Raw genomic sequence first — 25,794 nt, 5'->3', positions numbered from 1 at the left:
AATATAATAAAAACAATAAAAATACACAATCAATATAAAAACATAATAAAAACACAAAATAGCAACAAACATAAAGTAAGTCAGGGCAACAGTACGGTTAACCATATACGATATATTTCAAAGATGTGGTGGGTGGAGAAAAACAAGAAGCCAAAATGTTAGGAAAAGGAGTCTTTCACACCACATGAGTAAGACAATATTTCAGGTATCCTGGTCCCAACCTATATAGGGCTTTGTACACCAAAACCAGAACCTTGAACTTGGCCCAGTAACTACTGGGCAGCCAGTGTAATTCTTTCAGCAGCAGAGTGACAAGCTGGCGATACCTTGCCCCACTGAGCAGTTGTGCTGCCATATTTTGCACTAGCTGCAGCTTCCAGACCAACTTCAAGGGCAGCCCCACACAGAGTGCATTACAATAATCCAGCCTGGAGGTTACCAGTACATGGATAACAGTGGTCAGGCTATCCCGGTTACCAGAAATGGCTGCAGCTGTCTTACCAGCTGAAGCTGGTAAAAAGCACTCCTAGCCACTAAGGTCACCTGGGCCTCTAGTGATAAAGTTGGATCCAGGAACACCCCCAGACTACGAACCTGCTCTTTCACAGGGAGTACGACCCCATCCAAAGCAGGCAACTGACAACTCGGGAACCACCAACCCACAGCACTTCTGTCTTGCTAGGATTCAGAGTCAGTTTATTGGCCCTCATCCACCGCACCACTGAGTCCAGGCACTGGTCCAGGGCTTGCACGACTTCTCCTTATCCAGATGTTACAGAGAAATAGAGCTGGGTATCATCAGTGTACTGCTGACACCTCGCCCCAAATCTGATGACCACTCCCAAGGGCTTCATATAGATGTTAAACAGCATGGGGAACATGGTACCCTGCGGCACCCCACAGCACAACTGCCAGTGGGCCAAAAGACAATTGCCTAAGCTATTCTCTGAAAATGACGCTGGAGATAGGATTGAAACCACTGTAAAAGAGTGCCTCCAATACCCATCTCACCAAGTTGCCCAGAAGGATACCATGGTCAATGGTATCAAAAGCTACCGAGAGATCAAGTAAGAATAACAGGGTCACGCTCCCTGTCCTTTGCCCAATAAAGGTCATCTATCAGGGCAACCAAGGCCATCCATCAGGGTGACCAAGGCTGATTCAGTCCCATAACCAGGCCTGAACCCAGATTGGAATGGGTCAAGATAATCTGTTTCATCCAATAGTACTTGCAATTGCTGCGCCACAACCCTCTCAATCACCTTAGCTAAAAAAGGGTATTTGAGACCAGGCGGTTGTTGTAACAAACCAATGGCTTTTTCAGGAGCGGTTGGATCACCGCCTCTTTAAGGATGGCTGGAACCACTCCCTGCCTCAATGACACGTTGACCATACCCTGGATCCACTCAGTCAAACCACCTCAGTAAGCTTTAATAAGCCAAGAAGGGCAGGGGTCAAGAGGACACATTGTTGGCCGCATCGTCACAAGAACCTTGTCCATGGCATCATGCCGTATCAACTGAAACCGATCCCAAGAACCTGCAGCAGATGTTGCACTGGAAACCTCACTGGGGACTACAGTGGATGTGGCATCAAGATTGCTACAGAGGCAAGCAACTTTACCCTCAAAGTGCCTTGCAAACAATTCACAATGGGCCTCCAAATGGTCTGAAACTCCATTTCCTGGAGCTGATGTCAACAGACCCCTGACAGTACAGAAAAGCTCCAATGGATGGCTACTTGAGGATCCAGTGGTGGCAGAGAAGTGGGCCTTCTTCGCCACCCTCACTGCCACACAGTAGGAGAGGAGTCTTGCAATTGGCAATAGATTAGTTAATTTCCAAAAGCACTGTGTACACAGAGGGTGCTATCAGATTCATTAATACCAATTACACATATTATGAATCACCAACCAAACCACTGATCACTTAGCTACAGAAATTTGGATTTCAGAAGTCTGGAAGCACCGTTGCTATTCCACTTGTAGCTGCTAAGTCATCCATCTCTAGAAGCACCTGGATTGTTTTAAATGTTTTTATGTTGTTGTACAGTGCCCTGATGTTTTATGAGAGAGTGGTATACAAATACTTTTATAAATAAATGAATAAATCTATGCAAAAGTGTTGATTCTAGCCAAACAAAGAAGTGATTTGATATAACAGCTAGCAAATCTGCTAAATTTAGGCCAGAAGCTATGAAAATGAATGGCCCTTAAAATATTATTTAATTGCAAGAGATCATCTTGGAAATCCCCTACCATCTTTTGAAATACGTTTGCACCACTATAACCATGAAAACTAAAGAAGTCATCAAAACCACAGAGCAACTGTAACTGTGTTTCACAGAAAATGATGCCAGAATAAAGAAAAATCTACAGTGACATTTTGAATTAGTACTGTCTGATCTTCGTCATACCCAGGATTGATGAATTGATTTATTCTCTACTAAGGCTACAATCTTATGCTTACCTAGGAGTAAACCCACTGAACAATTTACTTCTGAATAAACATGCACAAGACTGCACAGTAAAAAGACATACTTTGCCCCAACCCTTCATTCTAGGGTTGCCAGGTCAGAAGAATCCCAAACCCTGAGATTTCAGGGGTGGACTGTAGTGATGTCACAGTAGCGAGCCCTAGTGATGTCATTGGACAGGCCCTAGTGATGCCATTAAGCCTGATACATTAAGCATCAATCACAGTTGCTTGGAGCATACCACTCAAACAAAACACATCCGACTGGAAATTAAGATAGAAATCTTAGCTAAAAGATGGTGTTCACAGGTCCAGCTGAAGTGACAGGATCATTCCTTATCACCTGCTTAGGAAGTCTGGATAGGGAACATTTAATCTAGTGTACTTGCTTCTGGTAAGAAGGGTTTAAGTGCCCTCAGGCCAGGCCAGTCACCAAAGGCCATTGTAGAAAGCCTAGTGTTGTGGAGATATTACATGGGACCACTCAGGCGTAAAGATGGATTAAATGTCCCAGACCGAGGCTCCATCTTTCAGCTAAGATTTCTATCTTAATTTCCAATCAGAGAAATGTATTTGTTTGAATTGTATGCTCCAAGCAACTGTGGTTGATGCTTAATGTATCATGCTTAATGACATCACTAGGGCCCGCCCCTGAAATCAAAGGGTTTGGGATGCTTCTGACCTGGAAACCCTATCTGCAGAAGACCCAGGCATTGCAATAGGCAAAATAAATTTTCTGAGGTGCTGCTGCTATCATTCTGATTGCTTGTGAGAACTTGGGACTGTATTGGAAAAACGAGTGTGTGATTGTGAGGTTGAACCTTTACCAAGGACCAAAGCTCAATAAATATGGAATTGCTGCATTTTGGCTAACTTGTATTTCATTGGGACTCTTGTGTGAGTGTATTTCTCCATGGAATGCAGGGCATTCAATGTGCCACTCCCCCCAGAACAGCCCCACACTAGTATTTAGTTGGCTTTTGTGCTATGTAATCTCTCCCAGACCATGGTATTCCCGATCTCTATGTATGGATGTGAAAGTTGGACAGTGAAAAAAAGTGGATAAGGGAAAAATCAACTCATTTGAAATGTGGTGTTGGAGGAGAGCTTTGCGGATACCATGGACTGTGAAAAAGACAAATAATTGGGTGTCAGAACAAATTAAACCAGAACTGTCACTAAAAGCTAAAATGATGAAACTGAGGTTATCATACTTTGGACAAATAATGAGAAAACAGGATTCACTAGAAAAGACAATAATGCTGGGAAAAACAGAAGGGAGTAGAAAAAGAGGAAGGCCAAACAAGAGATGGATTGATTCCATAAAGGAAGCCACAGACCTGAATTTACAAGATCTGAATAGGGTGGTTTTTAACAGATGCTATTGGAGGTCGCTGATTCATAGGGTCACCATAAGTTAAAATTGTCTTGAAGGCACATGACAACAACAGTCTCTCCCAACCCCAGGCCCATTATAACAACCACCAGACCCAAGGAAGAATTAAGATCCAAACTAGCATACTGTTATGACTCATGATGATAGATTTAACAATGATTGTTGTCCAGTAGTCCAGGATCTTGAGTTTATGATTCATCATTGAGAAGCTCTGATAGCTGGTAATTGCTCTCCAGCTTTTATAATGAGACACTAAACAAAGTTTGGAGAAGGTGAAATCCTTCCAGATGAGAAATGGGGGCAGAGAGACAAGAAAACAAAAAAGTAGATGGCAGTTTTGAATTGCTAGAAACAGTGAAGGAGAGAGAATTGGGATGGGAGTGTCTTGCTTATAGTTAATAAGGATATGCCAGTTGCTCTTCTGATATATTGTTTACTTGTAAGTAAAGCAAACATTACAAAGCCACTAGTATTTATTTAATAGAATTTACATATAGCTTAAAAATCAAAACCTCTAAGTAGTTCACATAAATATACATTGAAAATACCAGTCAAAAGAGATGTTAAAAAGATTACTCTAAAGCTTTCTTGTTGAAAGGAAACTAAACCCTGCAGCATTGTAGATATCTTCTTTGTGTTCATCATGACCAATTGACACTTGGAAAAATTGAACCTTGGCTTCATACTGCTGGCATGAAGTCACTCTGACACTATTGTTGGCAGGCTGGCTACAAGCCTATAAACCTGAGAGACACTCCACCCCAACATGGCCTTATATGATTTTTAAAATGGCTTCAGTTTGGTTCATGTTGGGAAAAGGCTGCTTGAGACCGGATGGAAGAAGTACCTGAAAGAGTTGTCTATCATTTCAACCAAGAGGATGATGCCAGTCATATGCACAGGACATGATCTTTGGCAATCCAATCAATGCAATCCCAAAAGTAATTGTAAATGTTTGTCCCCCAAGAGAGGAGCCGGTTGTTCAAATCTTATCAAGCTAGCTAAAAGGTGAATGCCACCACCTGTCTTCACAAAAGAAGAGCCGATTACCCTGACCATACGACTCATCATAGGAATGGAAATTAAGGAAGGATACCTGCCCGATCCAATCAATTCTGTATTCTCCTTTGAGGCTTTTGTCCAGAAAGGTATAAAAACTACTCCTAGAGCCAGGTTAGGGGGTTCTGGTTGCCGGTTGCCTAGTTCCATTATGAAATCACCTGCTGAATCACTGTTCTGGGTCTTGGTCACCCGCTCTGCTGAAAATCGCTCTCTTCTGAAATCACCTGCTGAAACACTTAGCCAGCCAGAACCATGGGGTCTGACATTCCCCTGCTTTTCCTTCACTATCTCTGGACCCCTGCCTGCTCAAACAGAGGTCCTTGCTTGCGGAGCTGCTTCAAAAGTTCTTTTTAGGGCTCCACTACTTTTCCTGCTTTGCTCTGGACCTGCTGCCTTTGCTGTTTCTCTAGCTGATCGAGGAGTTTCAACGTGCTCTAGCTCTTTTTTCAGATTGCCCACTAGGGCTGGGAAAGGTACATTTTGCTCTCTATCTTGTCTTCTGGAGGTCCTTTCCTTAAAAATTGTAGCCTCCACATCTGCTCCCTCTGCCTGTCTTTGACAGTGTATGACTGTGTTTCAAACGTCATATTCTGGTCCTCCCTGCCCAGCTGTGCATGACTGAGGCCTAGCCTGTAAGGTAAGCCCAGAGAGAGAGAAAGGGCAGGCTAGTGTACCTTCCTCAGTGGTGCTGAACTCAACTCCCCGCCCCATCTCCGTTTATGCCTTGTGTGTGTGCTCCTTTGTGTGTTTGTAGGGTGAATGTGTGAGTTTAGTTATGGTTAGGTTTATGTAGCTAATTCCCTCACACATCGTTACTGAGCTATCCCCACTGATGTCAAATAGATATGTAATGGTACTGAGCTATTCCCCATTGAAGTGTTAAATGTGTATATTTAGATTCGAACTGAAGAGGGAGCTATTTCTTAGTAGACACGTAGGAAGGGGGTCGAGTGTTTGCTTCACTCCCCTATCATTTTTACATTCCTCCTGTTGTGAGTGGTGTAATACAAGAAGAGTTATGACAAGTGCTGGATAACTCCTTTATCTTTGGTGAGTTTCTGAATTTTGAATCTCAGTGTTGCATTCTGTGGGATTTATCTTGTAAAAAAGAGGAAGGGAAGGGGAGAGATAAGCTGCGAATCAGTCTGCACCGGCATTTCGAGGAGCCAAATCCTGCGAGCTGGAAGTGGAAAACACCAACGTTTATTTAAAACCTTTGGAGTTGGAAGCTGGAAAGACTCTTGTTTATCTAAAAGATCTCTACACTGCTGAACTGACTAAAAGCCAGCTTTTCATAGACAGGTATTTCTCCACCATTTACCACCATTTTGCCTGCTCATTTTATTTAGTAAGCCCAAATATTCATCCAGCAGCAGTAAACTCAGAGAAGCTCTGAAGTATTGAAGTTACATAGGAGGAAGAGCAATAAAGTTGAGATAAACCTGAGCTCTCCTCCCCGCCACTTAATGGGGGTGTTGAAAAGCTGAAGAGGATAAGGAGGGGGGAACAACCCACTCTGACTGCCAGCCTGTTACACCAGCAAGTTTGGCATTGCTGTACTTTCCTGTACTTTTACGTACTTCTTTCTCTCCCCCCCCCCCATGAAGGCAGCTGTATTCTTCTTCTTCTTTGAAATTGAAGCACTACAGGGCAGTAAAAAGAACTTAATGTGTGAGCAGTGTGCTCAAGTGCGACAACAACAGTGTACAAGGAGGAGGAGGAGTAATTTGAAGAGACTACGCTGATGGAGGCTTGGATATGAACAGCTGCTTATAGATAGAACGTGCAGCTCTGTTTAGCTTAACTGCTGGCTACCCTTTCGATTGATGCCATATAAAGGACACAGTTGCTTAAAAGCTTGCCTGTTAGAAGCAATAACTGAACAGATACCATCTTTAATAGAGGCAGGACTTGGTTTGAATTATTTTTATTTTATCTTTATTTATCTTTCCCCCCCCCTTCAGATGTTTGCTGGAAAAGGGGGTTATAAGATCTCCGGTTCTAATGTATTTGTGAAATTTATTAATTTTAGTTACTGAAAACAGAGTTGTTTGCCTACAGTTTTTATTCATTGAAGATTAGACCGGTCTTCAGTTTTTAATATGGTGCTCAATACCGTAGCGCTACATGCAACAGTTCACCAACTAACTTAGTCCAGAAATCTATACTAGATTATTGTGAGCCAGCTAAAGAAGGAAGGGAGTTAAAAGCAAAAGAGCAGTGGATGGGCCAAGAGATCACAGAATTGCTATCTATAGACAGTTTGGGCTTTTTAAACAGTGTTTGTGTAACAGCCAGGGTAGGAGATAGCATAGCTCAGGGAAGATATTCAGATATGCATTCTTTTAATGAAGGTCCAACTAATTAGTCTATTGATCCAGATCTGATAAAAGTTAATTCCTCACCACCCAGGCAAACTCAGTTTTCTTCATATAAAGAAATATTAAATACAGTTAAGAAAAGTACAGGTAAGCCTGATTTAGGAGAAACAGAGGTAGAAGTTCCCTCCTTGTGGGGGCTCTTACGAGATCAATGCTTTTTATCTAAGCAAACAGCAGAAAGAATTTTTTACAAAATGGCTAAGTTGCAACAGGAAGTATCTGGTTTGAAAGCCACTATTGGAACATTAGTTGGGCTCGTAGAGTTGGGGGGTTTGACTGTAGCCTCTCAGACAAACTGCCCCACCCAAGAAACACTTCCTTTATTTTAGATCTTACTCCTTCTGATCCAAGGTTGTTGATATTAGATGAATATCCAGACATTGCCTCTTCTTCAGTACAAAAGGAACACAAGAGTACTTTGCCAAGTGTCACCTTACAAAGCCCTAAAATATTATCTACAGAAGAGGGATTGGATATGATACATCGACCCTCCACCTGCTCTGTACAGCAACACGGATCGGGGGAAACAGTGGAGAGCGGAGAGCTATCATATTTGCCCAATAAAATAGAGGAAAAGAGAACAATCCCAATTCCTATTTTTAAAAAGAGTTTACTCAGGGAGAGACCCCCAGATGAACTCCGAGTGGTCATCCATAATTGGCCAGTGAGGAAACTAGGTGGAGGAATAAGATCCGAGACAGAACTTTTAGCTGAAATTCAATATATATTGGGAGCGGCCTTGGATCTAAGAAAAGGTGTCTTCTGCAAATGTCTGTCCCACCACAGACAAAGAGGCAGTATTGAATTAACATTTCAGGATCCTGAGGTACGGTGTAAATTTTGGTCTTTATTATATAGGTTTACTGACAGAGAATTGCTATTAGAGCTGAAAGGACGACAAAAAAAGTTCTGTCAGTGGTAGAGTAACCCCCCATCTTCAGCATCAAAGAGAGAAAGAGAAAGACAGTCTAAAAACAGCAGCGGGAGTAGTAGGAGATGGAAGAATTTGAGAAATAAGATCCCTTCATTTGTCACATATCCGAATAATATCCGGCTAGATATCTATAGACAAGAAAACCAGAAAGAACATTATATGTCGAACATTCAAGACAAACGTTGGTCTAAGGGTAACTATAGAAGGACTAATGATGAGCCTTCTAAAACATTTTCAAGTAATTTCAACTGACTAGATACAAAGCACAAAGAGTTGAATATAATTTCCTGGAATGTGGTGGGGTGGGAAAATAAAATGGCAGATAAGGAACTTATTGAAAAGTCCCAACAATATGATATAGTTTGCCTGCAAGAGACCTGGATTTACAAATCTAATTCCCCATGCAGAGTTATAAAACATTTAGCCAGCCAGCTATAAAGAAATTTAAGAAGGGAGGAGGAAGTGGAGGCCTGGCGTCTTTCATCTCATTAGAATTAGCAGGGGAATCCCAGCTGGCGAGCTTTGGATTACAAAGCAACTTTCTTTTGTCAATACAACTTAAAACAGAGACAGGAAATTTCCTTTCCTGTATAAACATCTATTTTCCACCTACTAACTGTCCGCTAATAGCTCCCAAGATATGGAAAGATCTATTACTTTTGCTGGAGCAGATAAATCAGAAGTTCCCACAAGCATATATATTTATATGTGGAGACTTCAGTGCCTGAATTGGGGCAGACTCTGAAGGTCTCTTGCAACCTCTGGGCATAGACTTGGAAGATATTTTTTTAACATCCTATACCTCCATGGATAGTAAATATAATAAGCAAGGATTAAAATTCTTAGAATTTGTATACCATCAGAATTTATACACCCTGCATGGGAGCTCAGTGGACAAATCTAGAGGCTATTTCACCTACTTGAGCAAATGTGGTGCTAGAGGTATCAACCATATCATGGTCTCCTCCTCATTATTCCCTTTAGTAAATACTTTTGAAATTTTTGAACGAACAGAAAGCGATCATTTTCCCATATTGGTGTCTTTAAGTCCATTGCTTGAATGTGTATCAGCAACTGAAACAGTAAATTTAATTGGTGAAATGTTGGGCGAGAGGAGACTGAAATGGTCCTGCAGATTGAGTAGTACTATCCAAGAGAAACTACAAAGTAATTTTTTGGTGAGTAAGCGACAATTATTTTGGGATAAATCCTTGTATCATATAGATATCTTCCAGCAAATTGTTACAGAACTTAGGCCTTGCCTCTTAACACCTATAGATAAAAATACACAGACAACACGCTATGGCTTGTTTGACGCTGAATGTAAAGTGGCCAAGAAAGAACTGGCCAAAAAAATAAGAGAATCCCACAAGAAATCATCTGAGGAAACAATGGGAAATTTAATTAAATGCAGGTTGGAATACAAAAGATTGCTTAAAAATAAGAAAGATGTATATATAAAAACCCAGTGGCAGGCACTGGGCCAGGCGGTAACAGAATGGAATGAAGATAAATTCTGGGATCTTGTAACTCGGGGTCTAAAGGAAATAAGGTCTACTCTGGAGGCTTCAGTCCCTGTCTCTTCATGGGTTAATCACTTCTCTAACATATTTGGTGGACAGCCTAGCGATGGGGGAAGAGATGGAGGTGCATAAAGATCTTGATAACCTACCCAAGTGTCAACCATTTACCAGCTGTGAGGTAAAGACCCTTATCTCATCTTTGAAACTAAAGAAAGCCCCAGGAGAAGATACGCTTCCTCCAGAGCTTTTCAAAGAAAATACAGATTGGTGGATACCTATTTTTGCCGGATTATTCACCATGATAAACAGCACTGGACAAATGCCCCTCGGGTGGAAAACAAGTATAATATTCCCAATTTACAAGAAAGGTGATAGGAATGACCCACAAAATTACCGGCCAATCAGCTTGCTATATATTCCTTCAAAACTTTATGCTTGGTATCTGCTTCAAAAATTAATGGACTGGCTGCAAGAAATCAAATCATACACAAAGAACAAGCAGGATTTAGGAGAGGATATAGTACTATAGATAATGCTTTACTTTAAATTTCATTATAAGGAAATATACTAAGAATAAAAAGCATCTCTATGCCGCTTTTATCAACCTTTCTGCAGCTTTTGATTCTATAAACAGAACGAGGTTATGGGATAAATTACAAAGTTCTAACATTGACCGCAGACTTCTGAAGCTGATTCAAGAATTATACAGCAACACAGAAATGAGGGTTAGAGTTGGTTTAAACGGCGCTCTGACAGAAGCTTTTAAAACAACGCGAGGTGTGAAACAAGGATGCCTTTTGGCTCCCACGCTTTTTAATATTTACGTTAACGATTTGGTGTCTTGGCTAGCTCGAGCAGATTCCTCTTCTCCAGTAATTAGGAATAGAAAGATCTTTATTCTGATGTATGCAGATGATTTGGTGCTCATCTCCCTTTCTCGCTTGGGCCTTAAAAACCTTTTGGATGCATTTAGCACTTGCTGTAAACTTGGACATCTAGCAATAAATTACTCTTAAGACTAAAACTATGGTCTTTGCTAAACGCAGTCCAAGGTACAAATGGACTTTAGATCAACAGGTCACAGAGCAAGTACGTTCATTTAGATATTTGGGCATCATCTTCAGCGAGTCCCTCTCATGGAAGTAGCACAGAGAGGCGACGAAGCTGAAAGCAGAGAAAACGACAGGGGCATTGATGAAGTTTTATTATAACAAGGGAGGACAGTTGATTGAACCTGCCTTAAAAATTTTCTGTAGTAAAGTGATTACACAAATGCTTTATGGTGCAGAAATATGGGGGTTTGATATTGATACCATTAAAAGCCTAGAAACCGTACAGAATAAACTTTTCCGAAAACTTTACTCTCTTCCATCAGGAACTCCGGCAGCTTTCTTGTGAACTGAAACTGGCTGGCCATCAATAAAGACTAGAGTGGAGTGGGTGCAGTTAAAGTATTTTAAACGAATAGCCACTCTGTTAAATGAACGACTTCTAGCGTTGTGCTATATGGAATTGAATAATCATCAAAATTGGAATTTAACTTCCCATAGGCTCTTATACAGTTACTAACTCCCTGAGCTGAACTCTCTCTTGCGTATGGATAAGAGTCATTTAAGGGACTGGCTGTTTTGGATAGATGCTAGAAGGGACTTACAATTAATTAAGATCTCCAGATTTTCCCTATGGTTCTCTTCGGTGAAAACGAAACATTTTAGAGCCAGTTATTTGACAAAATTAATGCCAGTTTCCCTAAGAAATGCTTTTATGTAACTACGTTTCCAAGTCATGCCAACTGCAGTACTAGATGGATGCTACAAAAAGGTGCCATTTGAAAATAGATTGTGTATTTGTGACCAAGGTCAGGTGGAGGACATTATTCATTATATGTTAATTTGTCCCCTGTATGGGCACCCAAGAGAGAGATTCTTGAAACCTCTGTTGTTGTCTCAGGGAAGTGTGAATGACCTTGTAGAATCAGTACAATTCCTCCTGAGCGATAATAATGGTTACGTGACATACAAAGGGGCTCTTTTTGCGCTTGCTGCAAAAAAGATTAGAAAGAACTAGATAAAATTGCTACAAATTGTTTGGGAGATTCAGAGTCTTAAACTGAGCTCGCTGATGGTAACTGAAATTCTTTTGTATTTTGGCTGCAACAACAATTTGTTCTCTGTATACTTTTACATACCTCTGTATGTTTTTATGTTTTTAATGTATTTGTCATGGTCTTTGGCTAGTACAATAAATTGAATTGAATTGAATATTTTGATTAAGTGTTTATATGCTCAATAAATATCCCCATGTTTAAGATCTGTGCGAGTATAAGTTACTGGGTAAATCTGCCAAGACGCACTATTGCCAGTGTCTAAAGATCCTAATTCACAAGACTTGTAGAATGTGTGAATGTGAAACATGTGTCTACAGAGGAGTCTTGCTAACACTATTGCTACCCCATCTATATTTACTTAAAATTATGTCTTACTGATTTCAACAGAACTGTCATGTAAGGATTTCATGGCAGTCTTTATTTCTTGTCTCAGTCAAGGCAAACTCTAGGACAGTGTTTCTCAACCGAGGGGGGTGGTGTCCCAAAACATGTACACTACAAGTAAAAAATCAACAGTATTAAAATGTAAAAGTATGAAATCTGTTTGGAAGGTAGGAACATCATATGCAGCTTATTGTGTGATCTGTACATCATCATGGCTGCATAGTAGTTCGGCATTATCTCATGAGCAGTATGTTAGAAGCCTGTGAGGAACCCTTTTATCACTGGTGTTCAGTCCTTGCCCAGAGCATCTCCAAAAGGTTTTTGGAATTCAAGTTTTATTCAGTTGCCAAAGATGATTTCAAGGAGTTTTCACTTTGGAAAATTTTTGGCTGAAATGTTTCCCTGTACACCCCAAAACAACAGAGCTGAATAAATATATCTTTAAAAAAAGTACTTTTGATTCATTTTTATAATTAAGACCAAAAGTTAATTTATAATTAAAAGTCACATTATTTCAATCCTTTTATAAATTCAAATAAATAATTAGGGTAGCCAGATTTGAAGGGGGGGCATGAGATTTTTTATGTTATCTAAAAGGAGGCATGGTTTAAAAAGGTTAAGAAACACTGCTCTAGAAAGAGAAAATCTAAGAGCAACATGTCACCCTTATGTGAGCCACTTCACATTTTGAGAACTCTTGCTTACGATAATTTACCCTTACCTTATGGTTGCTACTTTCTCTCCACGTCTTGTCCCTTCGAGCTGAGGTCAGGATGTATTGCTACAATTGCAATCTTTGTGTGCCTCCAAATATCACCAGTTTTTCATATTCTTTTTGGTAACTAGATGATTCCTCTGTTGGAGCTCTGGGTTTACTCTAAGATCTCAGCCAGAGATTTCTGTGGTGGAAGATACCAATATACCTCCAAAAGTAAGCTAGATGAAACTGGGTATCTTTTGGAATTGTTTGTTTCACTATCTTTTGTAGAATCCATTTTTAAAGCTTGGACAGATGCCAAGATCCTGGCATAGCTTCTCTCTGTTTCCATTAAAAATGTTATGGATAAAAATAGAACCCACATAATCAATGCATTGAAAAAGGCCCTTAGAAAATTAATTGAAGAATGCAAAGGTTGTGATAATAATCACTGCATTTCTTTTCTAAGACGTCTGTGTGTGTACAATGTGAAAAGTCATAATGGTGACATTGAAGAGTAAGTATTTTCCAGTACACTATTGAACACAGTAAAGAAAATGATGGGTTTGAAAGCCAAGTTTAAAAGGCAAAATAATTTTTATCCAAAATAAACTTCTATCAAATTCCAAAACCTTATGCAGTAAACTATGTAGCAGAAATGGTTACAATAAAGATAGAAAATATAGTGCTTGACTAATATATGCTGACAACAAATTGTAATGTCACCAAATGCCACCTCGTTGTGTGGTCTAATGGAATTAGCAGAAATGCTGATCTTAATTTCCCTTTAAAGTCACCGCTTGATATCCAGAGTAATAAGTATACAATTTGTGCAGTATGAGCAGCATACCCCACTCCACTTTTCTGGAAAAACTAGTAGCTATGCACTATCAGAACTGCTTATAGCTCATTGTGCTCATTCCTTATGTACATCAAAAACTCCAAAAGACTGCAAGTCTATGTACACTTACTACAGACTGAAGTTAAGAACATAAGAAGAGCCTGCTGGATCGGGCCAGTGGCCCATCTAGTCCAGCATCCTGTTCTCACAGTGGCCAACCAGGTGCCTGGGGGAAGCCCGCAAGCAGGACCCGAGTGCAAGAACACTCTCCCCTCCTGAGGCTTCCGGCAACTGGTTTTCAGAAGCATGCTGCCTCTGACTAGGGTGGCACAGCACAGCCGTCACGGCTAGTAGCCATTGATAGCCCTGTCCTCCATGAATTTGTCTAATCTTTTAAAGCCATCCAAGCTGGTGGCCATTACCGCATCTTGTGGGAGCAAATTCCATAGTTTAACTATGCGCTGAGTAAGTTCTACAGTGGGACTTTTAGAAAAGTACAATATGTGTAAGATCAAGTTGGAAACCTCTTTGGGAGAACATGAACAATGACTCTGGATTCCAAGGCCACACACATTTGTCTCCCCTGGAACGTTCTGAAGAACTGTTGGATTTTCCAACAGTAACCAAACGGGATTAAACCCTACACTGATGAAGATGCAGTCAGTGGAAACGTATGCTTTGGTACTGCCTTGCCACTGGTATTGCCCCATTTCCAAAAGCTCAGAGCAACTGACAGCATTTTTAGAACAATAGCATGTGTGCCATAAATTGTCCAAAGCATAATAGTGCCACTTGAATGCTTACTCTAGTGCAGATGCCATCCCCTCCTTACCCATCACCCTGTGCCTTAGGGTGATTTTAGCTTCAATCTAATTGGTCAGGGAGCAAGCAGTAGTGCAAATCTAGCTTTGTGTCATCACAAGGTGTGCATACACTCCTGCTCCTTTTCAGGTGTGCCACTACCCTCTGCTGCCCAGGCCACAGGTCAGTCACTAATGGGATTTAATATAAACAATAAAAAAAACAAAAATAGCATATTAAATCCAGCCCTGCTCACCTTAAACCAAAGAGGGGAAATTTAACCGCTAAGAGTGGCTGTAAATCAGGAAGTACCAAGGTCATATCTTACTTCTGCCAGGAATTGACTCAATCAATGGTCTTAGCAAACCAGCCTCTCCCAGCTTCAGTCACTCATCTGCAATCCAGGGGATCTTAAAAGGGAATTAAACAAATTTATGAAGGATAAGGTTATTTCTGGCTATTAGTCATGATGTCTATATGATGCCTCCAGGATGGCAGGCAGCACCCATTGAATCCCAGCTGTTAGGGAACAAGCATGTTCTGCTTGTGGGTTTCCCACAGGCATCTTGTTGGCCACTGTGGCAAATAGGTTGCTGGGCTATACTCACTTTACCTGGAAGTAAGCCCCACTGGACTTGATGGACTTACTTATGAGTAAACACTTGTAAGATAGCACTGTAAGTGTTGTCAAACATCACCAGAACAAATCTCCTTAGGTCAGGGAAACGTTATTATGATGATGATCATTAATAATAATAATAATCTGCCTGGTATCTCTAGATTGTTGGACTTCTCGTAAAAGAGAGCATAAAATGTGTATGCAACCGTATTTACATGTTCCACAGCGTTTAATGAAAGCGTACTTTCCCCCCTTTTATTTTGCTCTTACAATATTGAGAACACTCAAAATTTCCTCTTAGCCATATATATTCTCTTATATTCTGTACATCCCACCCAATCCCTTTCCTCCCTGTTAGCTTTTTTAATAGAACTTTACAAAAATAAGCCTCACCTTACCACCAGCAAACGATTAACTAAATAGTCACCCATACTGGCTAAACATAAAGCTAAGACCTCCTCTTGATCACTTGGCCAGGAGCTCTCAGTGGGACCCATGGCACTTTTTGTGTTTTAGTTGTTCCTTTCTTTCATGAAACATGCCGAAAACGGTTTGCATTTTGCAACAGCTTTCTTCCTAATGCCCCGGAACATTTGCAGCCGCTGCCCGCCCTCGCCTCCATCGCCAGTGCTAATGCCTGAGAACTGCCTTTGCGCTGGGATGGAGCGGCGGACGAGCCAGCTCGGATCCTCCTCGCAGCAGCGCCGGAGGATTGCCTCCACCCCCAGCTCAAGCCGGCGGGGCTGTTCCCTGCTCGGGGGCGTCCGTCCGGCATGTTCTAGTACAGCCCCGGTTGGCGTTGTGCAGGAAGAACTGCCGGGAGCTGCGGAGAGAGAAACGCAAGTTTCGAGAACCGCTGCCACAACTTCCCGAGCCAGGAGGTCCCCCCACGGCAGCCGCCGCCACAGACAAAAGATCTAGGAGCCAGCCTCGCAAAAATGGCGCTTCCCCTTTCCAGAGAGTTAGAAAGAACTACAGGCTCCGGGCCATACTGGCCCCCAGCCCGTACATCATCGCCGCCCACCACTAACACCATTACCGATTCTAACTCTGTCGTCGCCGGGCAAGAGTAAGGAGGCTCTGGACAAGGACAGAATTAGGTTCTATTTTATTGTTTAGATTTTAATGTCCTGATGTGTTTGTATGTTCTGTTATGTACGTCGCCCAGAGTGGCTGGACAGCCAGCCAGATGGGCGACTAATAAATCTAATAAATAAATAAATAAACACCACCAGTAAACCTTCCGCCCCAAAACGAAAAGGCGAGCTGCGCAGGCGCCCAGAATAAAAGACAGACGGCTGCTCGGGATTCTCACAAAACAATGGCTGCTGAGGGTGCGCATGCGTAGTGCGTGCTTTATTTCGAGGCGGTCTGTCTCCCCAGTAATTGCTCTCTGCATATGCCTAGGCCTGCGTTGACTACTTGGTTGGAGGTGCAGCTTGTATAGTTCCAAGTCGTCAGGATGCCGAAACCCGGAAAGGAAGACGAAGAGAGAGGAGGAAGAGAGGTTTTCCGGCGTCTGTGCTCGGTGAATACTCGACAGCCTTGTCAGGTCATTTTTTGCAACCGCAGCCCCCGCTTGGTAAGCCCGGTCTGGCTGGACTTCGATGGCAAACCGCGCCCCTATCCGAGCCTGAAACCGCGCACGGGCCGCCGGATGCACACCTATCAAGGTGGGTACGAGTAACTGCTGCTGACGACCCGTGTTGGGTAGGGGTTGCAGTTGGCTGGCTGGCTGGCTTAACGGACACTGGGAAGCAGTGGCTACAGTTCCGTCTGGGTGTTATTTGGGTTCGCACTGTTTCTCTCTGCAGAGTCCAGGTTCTTTTAATGCCTGTCTGATGTGCAAAAACTTAACGGGTAAAGCTTTCTGACGTTAATCTGTCAGAAAACCTGTGCCCGTTGAATTTCTCCCTCTTTCCGTAGCCGTTAAAGGCCTCGGCCACTAAAGACGGTGAAAACTGAGCGTAAGAAGGGTATAGAGTAGATTTAGAAAGAGATCTGGTTAATGCTGGAGGGACTACACCGGAACAGACCAGTTTGGGTAGTTTACTTATCACTGTTGATTGTCACAGTAGGCGCTTGTGGGAAGGAGGGTTGAGCTACATAAACCTGAGTAGTTTTAGACGACCACCCTTCTGTGCAGAGGAGCACAACTGGATGCATCTAAGATGTAATTTTTGCTTTACGTCTTGTTTCAAGAAAACTGGTGGCAAGCGTTATTAAAGACAGAATTACCATGCATATAGAATAACAAATCTTCTTGAAAAAGAACCAGGATCGCTTTTGCAAGGTTAAGTCCTGACCCTTTCACCTTTTAGAGTTCTTTGAGAGTGGCAAAAAGCATGTGGATAGAGGTGATTCAGTTGACATTTGTGGATAGATTAAGATGGTCTGCCCCGAGCCCCCAGAGACTAATGGAATCCACAGGATTCCTGAATGTCCTGGGGAAGTTCCCAGTAGATAGAGCAGGTGATCCTGTTGAAGCCCTTGTCACGCTGTGGAACACATGGGGCGGGTCAGGCTCTTGATGCAGTTGCCTCCAAATGCCCTCTCTGGCACTGTGGAGCCTGGTTTCCACCTTGGTACACCAGTGAACTAAGGGCAATGAAACAGGCTGGACAATGGCTAGAACGCAAGTGGTGAAAGATGTGCTGTGAGGCTGATTGGGCACGAGTAAAACATCACAACCATGCCTACTGTGCGGCAGTGAGGGTAGTGAAGAAGGCCCACTTCTCTGCCACCATTGCATTCTCAAGTAGACATCCAGTGGAGTTTTCCATATTGTCAGAGTCTGTTGACATCAGCTCCAGGAAACAGAGTTTTAGACCATTCAGAGCCCACTGTGAATTGTTTGCAAGGCACTTTGAGGGTAAAGTTGCTTGTCTCCATAGCAATCTTGATGCCATATCCACATCTACTGTAGTCCCCAGTGAGGTGTCCAGTGCAACATCTGCTGCAAGTTCTTGGGAACAGTTTCAGTTCATGCGGCCTGATGACATGGACAAGGTGCTTGCGATGATGCAGCCAGCAATGTGTCCTCTCGACCCTTGCCCTTCTTGGCTTATTAAAGCTTGCCGAGGGGGTATGACTGAGTGGATCCAGGGTGTGGTCAATGCATCGTTGCTGGAGGGAGTGGTTCCAGCTGTCCTGAAAGAGACAGTGATCTGACAGTTTCTGAAAAAGCCCACCCTGGACCCATTGGTTTGTGACAACTACTGACCGGTTGCAAATACCCCCTTCTTAGGGAAGGTGATTGAGAGGGTTGTGGCGCAGCAATTGAAAGTACTCTTGGATGAAACAGATTATCTTGACCCATTCTGGGTTCAGGCCTGGTTATGGGACTGAATCGGCCTTTAGTTTAGCGGCACCTACCCTTTGGAATTCCCTCCCCTTAAATATTAGACAGGTGCCATCTCTGTTATCTTTTTGGTGCCTACTGAAGTCTTTCGTCTTTCAACAAGCCTTTTAAGTAGAGACCTTATCCCAGTCTGCATCAGTGTTGGAATTTTTAATATGTTTTTAAACCTTTCTTTAAAGATGTTTTTAAAGATGTTTTGTTTTAATATATTATGAAGTCTGTTTTATGATATTTTAAAGTGTTAGTGCTTTTGTTTGCTGCCCTGGGCTCCTACTGGGAGGAAGGGTGGAATATAAATCTAATAAATAAATAATATAGATTTTCAAAAAGCTTTTTATATTCTCTCACCAGACACTCTTGAGTGAGCTTAGCAGTCAAGAGATAAGTAAAGGACAGGCCCTCATATAGATCAGCAACTGGTTAAGGAACAGGAATTGGAGAGTAGGAATAAATGGACAGTTCTAACAAATGAAGGACGTAAGAAATGCGGTCCCCTAAGGAACAGTATTAGGCCCTGTCCTTTTTAACTTGTTCATAAATGACCTGATGTTAGTGGTGAGCAGCAAATTGGCCAAGTTTGCGGCAGATACCAAGTTGTTAATAATGTTAAGAACAAAAAGGGATTGTGAGGAGCACCAGACTGGGTGAATGGGCATTAAAATGATATATGTGATGCAGTGTAAGGCAGTGTAAAGTGAAGACTATTGGGGCAAAAACCTGTAATTTCTTATATATGCATATGGGGACTGACTGAGATCCTGGAGTCATAATATGTAGCTTGTTGAAAATGTTGACCCAGTGGACAGCAACTGTGAAAAAGGTGAATTCCGTGTTGGAGACACTTGGGAATGTGTTTGACAATAAAACTGGCAATATCATAATGCTATTATACAAATCTGCTGCCACCCACTTAATCTCAGACAGCAGAAACACACAGAGGAAAGAGGGTCTCCAAAGATGACAGCCATGTATAGATGTTTAATGTTGGAATAGGCAATTCTCTGACTGGGTCCCAAGCTGTATAGAGTTTCACAGGTAAAGGAAAAAAGGGGGTTACCAGATCTAGAAGTTGCCAGAGCAGGGATAACTGAAAGAGTACCGTCTCCAGAAGGGATTGCAGCTGGTACATTCCTCTTGGCACCTGAAAGGTGGTTTATGCCACTGAGGCCACTTGAACTCCCTGTGGCAAAGCTTGATCTATAAGCACCCCGAGAGTGCAGACCTGCTCCTTTATTAAGAGTAGAACCCTATCCAAAACAGGTTGAATACCATCTCTCTGGACACTCCACCTACAAATAGTATCTCCATCTTGTCTGGGCAAATAGTACCTCCATCTTCACTTAATTGGCCCTCATCCAGTCCATTACTGATTCCATGCAAAGGTCTAGCATGGGGTGGGAAACCTCTGGCCCATGGGTCTAATTAGGCTTGTCAGGCCTCCCCATTTTAGCCACACCAGTAGAACAGAGCTTATTCATTTGATTGCCTGCAAAGCCCCAGGGCTGTACAAAATAGCAATTTGAAAGGGGCTTCTGAAGATCTGGCAATCAGCTGATTGTCTGATGTTCAGAAGTCCATTACAAAGCGCTACGCAAAATAACTCTTACAGCTGCCCTGTCTTATCTTGTGCTTTTGAAGATCCAACAAACAACTGGGCTAGAAAGGTTGTGATCTAGCACTTCCACGCTTCATCTGGATGTAAAGGAAGAAACAGAGTTGAGAGTCATCACTGTACTGATGACTCCTCACTTCAGATTCTTGGATAATCTCCTTCAGTAGCTTTATGTAGGTGCCAAAAAGTATTGGAGATGTAATAGAATTCTGCAGGACTGCATAGTGTAGATGCTGTGGGACAAACATATAGTTTTCCAACACCATTTTTGGAATTGGCCTTTCAGGTAGCTTTAGCCACAATAATCAAAATAATTTTGTGAGGCAGGATTGTGCCAAGGTAACCAAAATGTAATAGAGTTATCAGGCATGATACACTATTTCCACTGCTTGCCTCTGATGGTGAAGGCACATTTAAATTTCAACAACTCAGTTCAGAGGAACTGTTCTCTCAAGATCTGCACGCAGTACATGTGGGGGATTACCTAAGACACTGTAATTGCAGCATATGCATCAGGCTTCTTCTTTTTCTTTTAAGAATATAATACAGAAGTTTGTGTAAGACTTCTTTACTACTCCTGTGCAAAATCAGGTAAATATCACTGTTTCCCAAGACCTCATTAAAAAAAAAAAGGAAATAAGTATTGTGCTCCTCCATGCAAAAGCACAAGCCTGTGTTTTGCTTGTTGTGAAACATGATAACTAAGGCTGGTAATGTTTGTACTTGCATACTTCTTAGGATTTTCCCCCAGAAAAGGTACACGCAAAGGTATAAAAATGCCTGCACACATGCCCAGAACAGAAAAAGGTATTTGAGGGTGGGGAAGGAGTGATTGAGGAGAGGGGTAGACAGCCCAGATACATTTAGTGAAGCTCCACCAAATGGTGTGAAGAGCAAGCAGTGGAATAGCAATGAATAGCAATGACTTATGGCTGAATATGAGCCAACAGTGCGATGTGGCTGCAAAAAAGGCAAAAGCTATTTTAGGCTGCATTAACAGAAGTATGGTTTCCAAATCGCATGAAGCGCTAGTTTCCCTCTATTTGGCATTGGTTAGGCGGCATCTCGGTTGTGGACACTGCACTTTAAGGAGGCAGACAAACTGGAACAGGTTCAAAGGAGAGCAACAAGGCCTTATAGGCCCCTTCCAACTCAACTAGTCTATGACAGAAAAAACAGGAATGTGTGGAAACCATGGTGCTAAGCACACACATGTAAGAATTGGATCTGAATGACCTGTTTGTGATATAAAGCCCGCATCTGGAAGCACTCTCAGTCTTTTAGGCCCTGTGCTACACTAGCAGATTACACAGGTCTTCCTCCTGGTGTTCAGTTTAGCATACATCTTAAAAATGGCATCCTATACTCCAATTACTACATAAAGGTATGTAGTGGTCAGGTTTTCCATGTGATTATTGAGTTATATAAAATCTGATTGCATTTCCATAAATTTTTGCAGCTATGTGGTTTTCACAAAAGGGGACAATTTAGGCTCTTGCTATGTTGACACCTCTTTCTCTGGATTACTGTGTCAATGCTATTTCTCATTTTTTATTTTTTGCTAAAACCCAGTAAACTTACCTACATTTCTTTTGCAACATTTGGTGGCATGAACAGCTTCTATGAACAATGTTGGACTCTTCAATACTTGTATGCCATTTCGAATCTCTGTCAGTAAACACTGCTGAGCTCTTGTGCTCAGGTTCTGCCTCTGGATGTCCCACGGGCAGCAGGTTGACCGCTATGAGAACAGGATGCCGGACTAGATGGGCCTTTGGCCTGATCCCGCAGGGCTCTGGATATGTTCTTATTTTATTTGGGATTTTTTTATAGAACATCTTTGGTTGTTCAGAGATGCTGGGACAGATGATAGTCTTCTTGTGAACCAAGCAGAGCTGTTTGTGGCTACCCGCAATATGAATGGACAACCTGTATTTGCAAATATTACATTACCAGGTAAAGTTAACCCAAAATTTATTTATTTCATTGCACTTTGAAGAATGTTGTGCAATTATAGTCTGATTCCCATTTGATTAAACTGTAATGTACATTTTCTGATCATGTTTACCTATAGTAGCGTACATGGTTGATTTGATTTAAATTGCGCCTCTGAAGGACTCAATTTTAATTATTTAAATCACTAGTGAGGAAGGTTCTATTTAATCATCATTTTTCAGTAGAAGTACATTATTGTTTAATATAAACTTAACGCATATTCAGAGATGTAGGTTTCATTAGAAGGTAGGTACACACTAAGCAATTACTCTGAATTGTTTTCAGATTAATTTTCATTAAAAATAGGATGATGATTTGGTCATTTTAGTATTAAATTAGAATGAACTTGTGAAGTCATTCAGGAGGTGAACCAGCTCCAACTGTCCAATTAATTATGATATGCCAGAATCACCACCACCACCAAACAGCCTTTTAAATCGTACTAATAAGATTGCTTCTTCTGGTTAGTTTTCATCTTCAGCAAACAACATTAACAAAATATGCACATAGATTTTTGAATGGTTAACTCTTTCAGTTTTTAGAGAAATGTAAAGTTCTTTAAAAAGTAAAATTTGAGCAATTTCAACCAAGTCAACCTGAGAAACTTGAAATATTGGGTGGTATGGTTAACTCAGTCTTCTTCCTTTGCCTTCCTTGTTCATTGTCAGGAAAAGAAGCACAACCTTTTCTGCTTTTTCAGTTGCCAAATTATTTCTCAATATAAATGAATTAGTGCAAAGAAAGAAATAATTGTCTCTACATCTGCAGAAGAGGCTGCTGCTGTTAAGAGCTGGATTACCACTTCAGTGGTTTCCTCCTTGTTCAGATCTCCTTCATCTCCCCAAATTCTCTATTCATTGAGCTTCTCTATCTTTGCACTTAGAGAGTAGTGAGGCCTTGGGAGATAGCGAGCGTGTACTTCATGTTATACCTCCTGCAGAATAGGACTGATTCAGGTTATCTCCCATCTCCATAAAATGCTGTTAACATATTCATAGAATATAATTAGAAGTTGTATAATTAGTATTCCAGTTATTCATGGTAAAATCTTTGACCTAGGCTCTTTTTTTTACTAATTGTTTTAGGAAAATTTTGAAATTGGTATTAAATGAAAATATCAGATTTTTAATTTTTTAAAGAAAAAAACATTGATTTTTATCAGCCCTGGTTGTGTAACATGCTGGAAACATCCCTCCCACTTACCTAAGGTTCATTTTAGATGTTTCTATTCCATTCCGATTTCATACCATTTTAAATCATTAGCTCTTACCTCTAAATAACAAACACCTGTAATGGGGTATTTCAGAAGTTAGAAAGGGAGATATCTCAATTAGTTTATGCCAATTGCTATTTTTAGGTTACTTGTATAATTTCCTGTTCTATGCCTTCATATGTTTCATGTTATTGTAGTACAGCGGTGCACCCTCAAAGTGTTATTGTACCACATCTACCATCGGCTCCAGCTAGTGGCCAGGGATGATGGGAGCTGTAGTCCAATGACATCTGCAGGACCACAGGTTCTCCATCCCTGGTCTATTAGATTTTTTTAAAAAAAGGATTTTTGAAATTATTATCTAGCAAGATAAATACCATTTTGGTATTCAGGCTGGTTTCTTTCGTGATCTATGCCTTGGTATCTTCAACATGGCATTAAAAATATAACTTTCCTATCTCTCTGCAGTGTTCACTCTGAAGGAAAGATGTCTTCAAGTTGTCCGCACTTTAGTAAAACCAGTGGACTACAGGAGATTAGACATTGTTCAGTCATTATATGAAGATCTAGAAGATCATCCAGACATTAGAAAAGATCTTCAGCGGCTTTCTCTGGAAACGAGTGATAGGCTAAGGAGTAGAGATGAAGAGTCATAAGTGGGAAAATTACTTTCACTAATAAATTGCTAAGTATAAGAGGCATTAGCTGTGCTATATGAACAGAAAAGATGTTAACATTTCATAGTGTTTTAGGAAGTAGCACTTGCTTTTGTTTAAGATTTGTGACGTCATTACATGCGGACAGCCAAAGTCATGGCACACTGAGACTAAGTAGTACCATGCTACTGTTGAAAATACTTGGCTAAATCTTGTCTGGGCAAAACCTACACATACTATCTTTTACATTAGACCAAATGCAAACACTTGTCCAGATATCATATGATAGAAGATTAAAATGTTGACAAAGCTGTTTCATGTGACTTTCCACTTTTAAAAAAGACAGGTTTATACTGGGTGTTTAGAAAACACCCTCTGTGTATTGTCATTGGAAGTTGGGCAGATTTAATTTAACTCTCATACTGAAGGATAAATTATCCTTAAACTGTAACTCAGCCTATATTCATATTTCAAATAGAATACAAGAGGTTAGAATTCTATGGCTTTACTTTTTCTTGTGCCAGTGGTTGCAGCTCATTATTTCAGATTACATGCCAATATGCTTCCAGTGTGCAATAACTGCACTCTGCCATATATTTGCCCCTTGTCTGTCTGTGTTGCTCTGGACATTTTGCTGTAATGGGAGCTGCTACTGTTCCCACTTCAGCTAAACCAAGAGCCTGTGGTGCAGGGAAAGTCTTTTGCTAGATCATACTTTTACACTCAATCAAATTTCACTATTGCAGTGAGCGTGAAAATGATATCCTGCTTCCTTTGAGGTTCCAGTAAAGAGCTCACCCCCAACAACTGCACCCTACCTTCTTAGAACTCTTGGCAAAATGTTGAAGCAACATTATGAAGCTGACTGCTTTAGGACATATTTTTGTTTTGATCTACAAAGATGATCAGTGGAACACTAATTTGTTGGTTGTCAGGTGTCAATCCAACATCTTTACTTTATGATCTTACACATTTCTTTCCACTTGAACATGTATCTTGACAGGACTACTGTGAAATGAAATTGTTAAAAACATCAAGGTATATTGAATTTGTTGTAAATAGTTATCTTTTGTAAAGTTACTAGTTAGTGAAGTAGGTATGTACTAATTTTTTTAGGATACTTTGTAAATTTATTTTTAAAGTTAAGGCTTGAAGAATTTCTGCACATATGATAAATCTGTATTTTTTATGTTACTGGTCAAATATAAGCACCCATGGACCTTTCCCTTGGAGTTCTGCAGGTGATGTTGCATTCTAGCAAGGAACAACTGCTTGAAGGAAGAGGCAAGACACTGTTTAAATGCTATTTTTCAGTTTGGGCAGGAGATTCCTGTCAGGACAGGGCTGCTAAATAATTTCATTCCCAAAGTTTAAAAATAGCAACATAAAGCAGAAGAAAGTGTTTGTGAAAATGAAGTCCATGCAACCTAGATTTCTCTACCTAAACATTCAGTTCTGTGTCTGAACTCTTGGACGTGCCAGGGCATATTCTCTTGATACTATTCTAGAATTCACCCTTGGGAGCATTGTTACATTTGTGTGGTTTGTGGTTTGTTTGTTTTTACCCCAGATGAATATGCAGTGAAGATCAGCTACACAGACCAAACTATTTGAACTGCAATTTTGAGGTTTTAAACATTGTTTTTAATATATATTCAATTATTTCTCAACATTCCATACAATGCAATTTCATGTATTTTTTTTGAACTTCAAGGCATTAAAGCAGTTTGTTTCTTAA

At 41.1% G+C, this 25,794-nt stretch overlaps 1 protein-coding gene and 1 long non-coding RNA gene across 4 annotated transcripts; one reads left to right on the top strand and one right to left on the bottom strand.

Annotated features, from left to right (window-relative positions):
* Window positions 1-5,889: 5,889 nt before the first annotated feature.
* Window positions 5,890-25,794, top strand: VHL (von Hippel-Lindau tumor suppressor). 3 transcript variants are annotated; one of them, XM_061618516.1, is made up of 4 exons: window positions 5,890-5,982; window positions 16,627-16,892; window positions 22,026-22,148; window positions 23,869-25,794. In XM_061618516.1, exons 2-4 carry the CDS (start codon window positions 16,682-16,684, stop codon window positions 24,054-24,056), a joined length of 522 nt encoding a protein of 173 aa, XP_061474500.1. In that variant the 5' UTR covers window positions 5,890-5,982; window positions 16,627-16,681; the 3' UTR covers window positions 24,057-25,794. The 3 variants fall into 3 exon arrangements, with proteins under 3 accessions (XP_061474500.1, XP_061474499.1, XP_061474498.1); XM_061618515.1 differs by lacking the exon at window positions 5,890-5,982 and adding an exon at window positions 15,959-16,288; XM_061618514.1 differs by lacking the exon at window positions 5,890-5,982 and adding an exon at window positions 15,959-16,319.
* Window positions 9,509-14,999, bottom strand: LOC133380705 (uncharacterized). Its single transcript, XR_009761512.1, has 3 exons — window positions 14,857-14,999; window positions 12,983-13,160; window positions 9,509-10,934 (listed from the first exon to the last, which is right to left on the bottom strand). It is a non-coding gene; the product is annotated as an uncharacterized LOC133380705 (long non-coding RNA).

This window comes from Rhineura floridana, chromosome 3 (assembly GCF_030035675.1).
Source record: "Rhineura floridana isolate rRhiFlo1 chromosome 3, rRhiFlo1.hap2, whole genome shotgun sequence".
NCBI lineage: Eukaryota > Metazoa > Chordata > Lepidosauria > Squamata > Rhineuridae > Rhineura > Rhineura floridana.
The sequence above is the reverse complement of the archived record's forward strand: the minus strand, read 5'-3'. Positions and strand labels throughout refer to the sequence as shown.

Excerpts from the sequence above, each read along its gene's own strand:
- VHL (XM_061618516.1), top strand. The coding sequence starts at position 16,682 with ATGCCGAAACCCGGAAAGGAAGACGAAGAGAGAGGAGGAAGAGAGGTT. Across the intron at positions 16,893-22,025 it reads CCGGATGCACACCTATCAAG|AACATCTTTGGTTGTTCAGA; the intron begins GTGGGTACGAGT and ends ATTTTTTTATAG. Across the intron at positions 22,149-23,868 it reads TGCAAATATTACATTACCAG|TGTTCACTCTGAAGGAAAGA; the intron begins GTAAAGTTAACC and ends ATCTCTCTGCAG.